The sequence below is a fragment of the Anomaloglossus baeobatrachus genome, chromosome 2 (genome assembly GCF_048569485.1).
Source record: "Anomaloglossus baeobatrachus isolate aAnoBae1 chromosome 2, aAnoBae1.hap1, whole genome shotgun sequence".
Lineage (NCBI taxonomy): Eukaryota > Metazoa > Chordata > Amphibia > Anura > Aromobatidae > Anomaloglossus > Anomaloglossus baeobatrachus.
Window position 1 is genome coordinate 35,366,743 of NC_134354.1, and position 10,204 is coordinate 35,376,946.

At 44.6% G+C, this 10,204-nt stretch overlaps 1 protein-coding gene across 1 annotated transcript in view; it reads right to left on the reverse strand.

Moving 5' to 3' along the window:
- Positions 1 to 1,779: 1,779 nt before the first annotated feature.
- The window catches only part of RIPPLY3 (ripply transcriptional repressor 3), a 25,306-nt gene continuing 16,881 nt past the window's right edge, over positions 1,780 to 10,204 (reverse strand). Inside the window, exon 4 of the mRNA XM_075332911.1 lies at positions 1,780 to 2,032. Coding sequence (XP_075189026.1) covers positions 1,780 to 2,032 — 253 coding nt within the window. The remainder of the gene's footprint in view (positions 2,033 to 10,204) is intronic.

Sequence of the window (10,204 nt, forward strand, 5' to 3'; positions counted from 1 at the left end):
AATATATTTTAAAATTAAAATTCTTGCCATATTCACATTTGCCACCAGACATAATATTATACTCCTACGTCCGGTTCTTCACATGAATGTTAGTAGATAATGGACTGAATCAGACCCTAATTGTTTGTATACAAGAATTATATGAGCATGCTCCAATATGGACAATGGCCTTTATAAAGTGGAGTAGGAGGAGGGGAGGTGTTATCAGTTATTGTGCAGGAGGAGGAGGAGGTGAGCTGTGATATGACACATTGAGAATGGTGGATCCTGTGTTACCTACTTTATATAGAGATGTTATCCATCATTATTAGGAGGAGGAGGTGAGCTGTGACATCACGTATAGTAAATGATGGAAAGAGATAGAGAGACAGACGGTGAAAGAGACAGAGACAGACAGGGAAAGAGACAGACAGACAGAGACAGACAGGGAAAGAGACAGAGAGAGACAGGGAAAGAGACAGACAGGCAAAGACACACAGGGAAAGAGACAAACAGGCAAAGAGATAGAGAGAGACTGGGAGAGGAACAGAGAGACAGTTACTATCCCTGGCAACACTGGGAGCTACAGCTAGTAAATTTTATATATATACATATATATATATATATATATATATATATATATATATATATATATATATAAAAGAGAGAGTTATACACAGGGAGGAGGCGAGCTGTAACATCAACTATTTTGAATAGTGGATCCTGTGTTAACTACTGTGTACAGAGGTGTTATCAGTCATTGTACAGGAGGGGGAGGAGGTGAGCTGTGACATTACCTATTTTGAATGAATTATGGATCCCGTGTTATCTATTGTATATAGCGATGTTATCTGTCATTGTACAGGAGGGGGTGGAGGTGAGCTGTAACACTTATTGTGAATGGTGGATCCTGTGTTATCTACTGTATAGATATTATTGGTCATTGTACAGGAGGGGGAGGTGAGCTGTGACATTACGTATTGTGAATGGTGGATCCTGTGTTATCTACTGTATATAGAGGTGTTATCAGTCATTGTACAGGTGGGGGAGGAGGTAAGCTGTGATAACACTTATTGTGAATGGTGGATCCTGTGTTATCTACTGTATATAGAGATGTTATTGGTCATTGTACAGGAGGAGGAGGTGAGCTGTGACATCATCTATTGTGAATAGTAGATCTTGCATTATTTACTGTATACAGAGATATTATCAGTCATTGTACAGGAGGGGGAGGAGGTAAGCTGTGATATTATCTATTGTGAATGTTCTGTGTACTGTATATAAAAGGTGTTATGAGTCATTGCATAGGGAAAAAAAATCTTCTGTAAAGTACAGAAAGTGAGTGTATTATAAGACCTAGCGGCCAGTATGAAGATTGCAAGATTTTTTTTGTTTGTGTTGATTTTTTAAATAATGATAGTGATATAAAAAAATGAAATAAAATAAAGCTATGAAAAACTAAAGCTTTTCTGTTCTTACTTTTAGGGTTCTTGACATTAGACCATGCTGCAGCAAGTGAATGAATAAAGAGGCGCGTTAGATAAATGTCTTGTTATCCATCGTTTCACCTCAACCATCCCTCGAAACAGGAGATGTCCAACCCAATAATCCCTCACCCCATAGAACATGTCCCTCTTTGAGGCTTCAGTGCGGACTTCTTGGGGATGTCTTCCGATCCCACAGGAACTTTCCTAGGACAGAAGGAGGCCGCACACCCATGGCTGGTACAAGGCTCAATCAGATGTCCCTTAGGGATCTGTGTCCATGTGATCCACCTTTAGTCTATGTGTGAACACGTTTCTATTGCTCGGGGCTCTGTTTAGTTCCTGAGGAATATCCATAGTCCTCTTCCGCCATGTTTCGAGCCTCTCTTCCTGGAATATCCTCACGATTGTGATAATAGTTATAATAATCCATCTCATCATCTTCTTCTTCCTCAGACTCAGAATCATCGTTGTAGAAATGGATGGTGGCCTGAACCGGGAAACTGGCCAGAACTTTCTTCCCCATGTGTTGTAAGTATTCCTCCGTCTTGGATTTGGGCATGTAAAGCCTTTGAAACAAAAAGAAATGAGTCAGATACAATTACCATACATTGTTTAAAGACTAATTAATATTTTTATTGTTTTTTTATTTTTAATTTTATCCATCATGGAATGTTATGAAACTTCATTCTTGTAGAATCAATTTCATGTAATTGGCTTCCAAACCACTAATTTTCCCCGGATTTCAATGCTGGACAACTCCCTATAAGGATGATCTCAAATATTAAGTAACCAATTTAGGTTAAAAAAAATAAAATTCTATATTAGCTATACTGCATACAGATTTATTATTAAGGTCAATGTAATATCAGTATGCAGTGAGCTCTTGAACTACCCCTAGTGGTCGCTGCAGGCAGTAACAATTACTCTATTTCAGACAACAAACAATATGTACAGATAAAATAATACATTAATGAGCATAGCAAAGATGTAAATTCACTGAGTATGTCACGGCCTGATGTGATTTCACAGCGTATAGTTGATTGTAGATCCTTTTTAGTGCTCACTCGTCATTTATCCCGAGATGAGCGATGTTCGAGTCGAACGGTTCGCCAATTTCATGTTCGAGTGATTTTGGGGGGGTGTTCGAGTCGTTCGACGAACTCGAACGATTTGCTTAAAGCTCGGCAGTTTGAGTTACAGTTTGAGAATGGTTCGATCACCAAAAGCGTGGCTTTTCACAGTAAGTATGTGCGCACGTTGCGTATCTGCATGCGTCCTGCGTCCTCAGCACAATCCCTCTCTCTTTCCTACTCACCGATCATGGGCGCCTCGCTGCACGGCTGTCACAAATCTGCGGCGGCTTTTCCTCTTTTGAAAATGGCTGCCGCTTCATTATTCAATCAGTTATTCCATGCTTTCCCCGCCCACCGGCGCCCATGATTGGTTGCAGTCAGACACGCCCCCACGATGAGTGACAGCTGTCTCACTGCAACCAATCACAGCCGCCGGCGGGCGAAACTATATTGTGCAGTAAAATAAATAAATAAATAAATAATAATAAAAAAAAAATGCAGTTCCCCTTATATTTGGTACCAGCCAGGATAAAGCCACACTGCTGGAGGCTGGTATTGTCAGGATGGGGAGCGCCACATTATGGGAAGCCCACCACTCTAACAATATCACCCAGCAGCTGCCCGGAATTGCCGCATCCATTAGATGCGGCAGTCCCGGGACTCTACCCAGCTCATCCCGAATTGCCCTAGTGCGGTGGCAATCAGGGTAATAACGGGGTTAATCATGCCCGGCGTCTCCCCGAGATACTTTCCATGATTAAACTGTAAGTGAAAGTAAAGAAATTTATTTGCAATAAAAGACAAAAAAACACCTCATTTACCTCTTTATTAATCCCCAAACAACAATCCAGGTCCGAAGTAATCCACACATAGTTACATAGTTACATAGTTACTTAGGTTGAAAAAAGACCTAGGTCCATCTAGTTCAACCTTCCTCCACCAGTTCTACATTTAGTCACTAAGTCATTTATAACCAACAATGTTTTGTGTACTGAGGAAATCATCCAGCCCTTTTTTAAAAGCTGTTATAGTATCTGCCATTACTACCTCTTGTGGTAGGGCATTCCACAGTCTGACTGCTCTAACTGTAAAGAACCCTTTCCTATTTAGCTGTCGGAATCCCTTTTCTTCCACTCGCAGTGAGTGCCCCCTGGTCCTTAGTACTGTCTTTGGAAGAAATAAGTCATGTGCCAGTCCTTTATATTGACCACACATGTATTTATACATATAAATGAGATCTCCTCTGAGACGTCTTTTTTCTAAGCTAAACATATCTAACTTTTTCAACCTGTCATCATATGTGAGGCCTTCCATTCCTTGTAATAGTCTAGTTGCCCGCCTTTGAACTGACTCTAACTTCTGAATGTCCTTTTTAAAATGTGGAGCCCAAAACTGGATCCCATATTCCAGATGTGGCCTTACAAGTGATTTATAGAGGGGTAACAATACGTTGGGATCACGGGATCTAATCTCTCTTTTTATACACCCTAAAATCTTGTTTGCTTTAGCAGCTGCTGCTTGACATTGAGTGCTGCTGCTCAGCTTATTTGTAATGAGAATACCCAAGTCCTTCTCCTGTTCTGTAGTCCCGAGTTTACTTCCATTTAATGTATACGCAGCTATAGGATTACTCCATCCTAGGTGCATTACTTTACATTTATCAACATTAAATCTCATTTGCCAAGTATCTGCCCATTCTGACATCTTATCCAGATCTTTTTGTAATATTGTACTATCCAGGTCAGTTTTTAATATCCTACATAGTTTGGTGTCATCGGCAAAGACTAACACTTTACTATCAATCCCATCCACAAAGTCATTAATAAAGAGATTAATAAGAATCGGTCCAAGCACAGATCCCTGCGGCCCCCACTGCTCCCAGTACACATCCCTGCAGCCCCCACTGCTGACTAACGCCCATTTAGAGAATGTACCATTTATGACTACTCTTTGTTTCCTATCTTTTAGCCAATTCCTTACCCAGTTGCATATAGTTTCCCCCAGTCCTTGCTTCTGGAGCTTTAGTATAAGGCTATTATGTGGTACAGTATCAAATGCCTTTGCAAAGTCCAAATAAATCACATCAGCTGCATTACCAATATCCAGGTTTGAACTTACCCCCTCATAGAACCCCAACAGGTTGGTTAGACACGACTTATCTTTCATGAATCCATGCTGTTTGTCAGTTATCATATTATTTTCTGCAATATATTTTTGCATGACCCCTTAAAATGCCCTCAAAAACTTTGCATACTACTGATGTCAGGCTTACTGGACGGTAGTTGCCTGGATCTACCCTCTTACCTTTCTTAAATATCGGTACCACATCAGCAATCCTCCAATCCTGAGGCACCAACCCTGTTACAAGTGAGTCTAAAAAGATGAGATACAGCGGTCTGTCGATTACGGAGCTCAATTCCCTCAATATTCGTGGATGAATGCCATCTGGCCCTGGGGATTTGTCAATGTTTAATTTACTCAGACACGACACTGTCAGCTCTGCTACATGAAGATGCAGGGAGCACCGTAGAACACGATCGCTGTGTCCTCTCCACGCAGCACCTGAAGTGAGCCGCGCTGCCCCCGGAGACTTCAGTCTGCAATGCAGACGCCAAGATTACCAAATTTGCCTATGTTTCTCATTAGAGGCAGTGGGTCAATGGTTAGAGCTCTCTCCTAAAGGTCCAGTCACACTAAGCAACTTACCAGCGATCCCAACAACGATAGGGATCGCTGGTAAGTTGCTAGGAGGTTGCTGGTGAGATGTCACACTGCGACGCTCCAGCGATCCCACCAGAAACCTGACCTGGCAGGGATCGCTGGAGCGTGGCTACACAAGTTGCTGGTGAGCTCACCAGCAACCAGTGACCAGCCCCCAGCGCCGCGTGGAAGATGCTGCGCTTGGTAACTAAGGTAAATATCGGGTAACCAACCCGATATTTACCTTGGTTACCACCGCACGCAGCTACACGTGCAGAGAGCAGGGAACAGCGCACACTGAGCGCTGGCTCCTTGCTCTCCTAGTTACAGCACACATCGGGTTAATTACCCGATGTGTGCTGCAGCTAAATGTGCACAGAGCAGGGAGCAGCGCACACCGCTTAGCGCTGGCTCCCTGCTCTCCTAGTTACAGCACACATCGGGTTAATTAACCCGATGTGTGCTGCAGCTACATGTGCACAGAGCAGGAGCCGGCACTGACAGTGAGAGCGGCGGAGGCTGGTAACAAAGGTAAATATCGGGTAACCAAGGACAGGGCTTCTTGGTTACCCGATGTTTACATTGGTTACCAGCCTCCGCAGAAGCCGGCTCCTGCTGCCTGCACATTTAGTTGTTGCTGTCTCGCTGTCACACACAGCGATCTGTGCTTCACAGCAGGACAGCAACAACTAAAAAATGGCCCAGGACATTCAGCAACAACCAACGACCTCACAGCAGGGGCCAGGTTGTTGCTGGATGTCACACACAGCGACATCGCTAGCAACATCGCTGCTACGTCACAAAAGTTGTTCGTTAGCAGCGATGTTGCTAGCGATGTTGCTTAGTGTGACGGGGCCTTAAGAAGCATTAGTTCACGCGTTCAAGTCCCGGCCGTCCCGGTAAAGAATTTATTTTTAATTTTAAATTATAATTATTATTTATTTATAATTATAATTTAATTATGCACTGAGGGGAGGATGATGGGAGTTGTAGTGCCTGCGGTGATGTTGGGGGTTGTAGTGCCTGAGTGTGTCCGGTGATGAGTGCGGTACTGCAGTTGTTTGCCCACCCATACGCCCATTCATCCATCCGCCCGTCCGCCCGTCAGCCCGTCCGTCCGTCCGTCCTTGCAGCTGAACAATCTGCTTCAAGATTCTCTACTGCAGTATAGAGGTAAAGATGACCAAATCTTCCTATGCTTTTCATTAGAGGCAGTGGCTCAATTGATAGAGCTCCCGCCTAAGGAGAGTTAGTTCACGAGTTCGAGTCCCGGCCGCCCCGGTAAACAATTTAATTTTTTTAAATTATAATTATTATTTATTTATAATTATAAATAATTTAATTATGCATTGAGTGGAGGAGCCGGACATCAGCTGTGAGCCGCGGGACACACCTCTAAAATCGGAGCAGTTCACAGAATGAGGCTGCATTGCTCTCTCCTCTCTCTTCTCTATCTCTCACCCTCTCTCTTTCTCTTCCTCTCCCTCCTCTCTCTCTCTTTTCTCTATCTTCTCTCTTCTTTCTTTCTCTCTCTCAGACCTGGCGATGATCAGCTGATGCGGTCACCTGACGGCATCAGCTGACACTATAAGTCGAGCGGTGAGGCCACCTTTTTACCGCCCGGCCGGCTAAACGATCAGCTGATGCTGTCGGACAGGAGTCTGCACAGAAGTGTGTAGTTTGTTTTTTTGGGGTTTTTTTGCACTGATGCATCAGCTGATTGTATAAAAGCCATTTATACAATCAGCTGCTGTGTCATGTGATTCAGGCCCTTGAACCTGACACATCATCTGATCACTTTGCCTTCCAGCAAACCGATCCGATGATATTGTATCCGGATTGGATGGCGCGGGACCCTTGACCCAGGTTTACTGCGGAGGAGTTCTTTATTTCAATAAAGATGGAGCCACTAATTGTGTTGTGTTTTATTTCTAATAAAAATATTTTTCTGTGTGTTGTGTTTTTTTTTATCTGTACTAGAAATTCATGGTGGCCATGTCTAATATTGGCATGACACCATGAATTTCGGGCTTAGGGCCAGTTGATAATATACAGCTAGCCCTAACCCCATTATTACCCAGCGAGCCACCCGTCAACAGGGCAGCTGGAGGAGTTGGATACAGCGCCAGAAGATGGCGCTTCTATAAAAGCGCCATTTTTTGGGGCGGCTACGGACTTCAATTCGCAGCAGGGGTGCCCAGAAAGCTTGGGCACCCTGAGCTGCGGATTCCAATCCCCAGCAGCCTAGTTGTACCTGGCTGGACACAAAAATTGGGTGAAGCCCACATCATTTTTTTTTTTTAAATTATTTCATGAAATAATTAAAAATAAAAAGGGCTTTCCTATATTTTTGGTTCCCAGCCTGGTACAAATAGGCAGCTGGTGGTTGGGGGCAGCCCGTAGCTGCCTGCTGTACCTGGCTAGCATACAAAAACATGGTGAAGCCCACGTCATTTTTTTGGGGGGGGGCAAAAAACTCATGCATACAGTCCTGGATGGAGTATGCTGAGCCTTGTAGTTCTGGAGCTGCTGTCTGCTGTCTGTCTGTATGGAGGAGAGCAGAAAGCAGCTGCAGAACTACAAGGCTCAGCATTCTCCATTCACTAGTGTATGCAGGAGAGCAGACAGCAGCTGCATTACTTCAAGCCTCAGCATATTCCATCCAGGACTGTATGCAGGAGTTTTTTGCCCACCAAAAAAATGACGTGGGCTTTGCCATATTTTTGTATGCTAGCCAGGTACAGCAGGCAGGTACGGCTGCCCCCAACCCCCAGCTACCTATTTGTACCCGGCTGGGAACTAAAAAAAATAGGGAAGCCCTTTTTTTAATTATTTCATGAATTTCATGAAATAATTAAAAAAAAAAAAAAAATCAACATGAGCTTCACCCCATTTTTGTGTCCAGCTAGGTACAACTAGGCAGCTGGGGATTGGAATCCGCAGCACAGGTTGGCCCGAGCTTTCTGGGCCCCTCTGCTGTGAATTGAAGTCCGCAGCTGCCCCAGAAAATGGCGCTTTCATAGAAGCACCATCATCTGGCGCTGTATCCAACTCTTCCAGCAGCCCTGAAGCCGGGTGGCTTGCTGGGTAATAATGGCTTATTACTAGCTTTGTTTTACTAGCTAGTATTAAGCCAGAGATTCTTAATGTTAGGCAAGTTTGACCCGACCAATAAGAATCTCCAATAAAGGGTTAAAAAAAAAGACAAAAAAAAGAGACTCCATGTTTATTACTCCCTCTCACCCCTCCACGATCCATGGTCTTCTGTCTTCTTTCTCCTTCAACCCATGCAGCGCTGCTACATCAGACAGCACAGCATGGGAGGAAGAACGCTGCTGCTCCGTGCAGTCTAATCACTCAGTGAGTGAGCAGAGGCTGCGGGCTGTAAGCGGTGACGTCACCGCTGACAGGCGGGTTGCTATAGCAACGGTGATCTCTGTTATTCACCGGCTGTGGCATCCAGTCCTTGCATGTGGGCTGATTATATAAAGAGCGCCGACATGCAGGAACGGGGAAGCCGACCGTGTGCCAGAGCATCTCGCCGGTACACGGAGATACACAAACGAGTACCGCGTACCGGAGAGATGCACTGACAGGACCTAGCATGACGTCTAGCCATGTGACCAGTCTGTAGCCAATGATATAATAGACACGTGACTGGTCACATGCTATTGCTATGACGTCACGGAAGGTCCTATCATCAGTGCTGGTTACCGGGAGGACGCAGCGATTATCGGAAGGAAAAGTGGCGGGAGACCGAGTGCAGGACGCGTCACGGGGACCTGTAAGTGTAATGGCAATGTTTATTAACTGTATGTGTACATGTATAATGTGTTTTTATGTGTTTGCCTTTTTCAATGGGGTTCGATTGGTTCGTCGAACGTTCGTCGAACGGAGCCTCCATTCGACGAACCGAACCGAACTCGAACGCTAGGGGGTTCGCTCATCTCTAATCCTGAGTTGGAACTTATTTAATTCCATTCGGTGCTGAAGGGGTTAAGGTTCTTTTTTATCCTGCTGCAATCTAATAGCCACTCTCTTAAGCTCAATCTATGTTGTCCACTTTGAAAGAGCCAGTCTCTCGAGAAGCTGAGGTGTCGCTTCTGTTGCAGCTCAGAAGTTCCTGCTGGAAAAGCTGAGGAGTGCTATTTGTTTTTCTCCACCTGTTTGACTTACCTTCCATGTGTTGTCTTATTGCAGTGGCGAAGACTAGCGTCTATCTGTCCTTCACTAGTCCGGGTGAATTCAGGGCCAGCGAAGGCCTAGGACATGGGGGAAGGACCCTGTCATGGGATAACAAGGGACCAGGGCTCCTAAACCTGGCCCTTAGGCTTGGAAGGCCCTACCTAACCTCCATCCCAGAGATAAGTCTGATGGTGATGATGTCTGGGCTGCCTTCCTACCCCTTCTTGACCAGCCCTAATCTAGTACCCCTCCCTATCCATAGGGGGGGCCCAGGACAGGAGCATGTAAACAACAACAGTAATAGATAAACAGGGGAATCCAAAAGTTTATCACACAGCACCGCTCACACAGAGTAAACAGACAACATGTGATAAGGAGGAAAACTAAATCAGGGAGGAAATAACCAGATGACAGGAGGTAGTCCACAGCACACCAAGCAACAGTAAATTACCAGACTAGAAAACAACAGCACATGGACCGTTGTAGCTAACGCTATAGACGGCCCAGGAAGACAAATTCCTCCATCTTAAAAAGGCAAAATTAACTCCTGCTAGACCGATAACTAATGAGCACACAGCGGGTCGACGCCTGAACCTGGCTGTCCAACTCAGAAGCATCGGAGAAGGTATAGTGAGCAGTGTCGGAGTCTGTGGTCTGAACAGCGTCTGATGTCAACATGACACCTAGATACTGTGTGACAGACCTGTCTAGGGAGTTTATCTTAGTGTGAAAATTATATTGACCTGTAATCATGGCATATATAAAATTCACACTAACGGG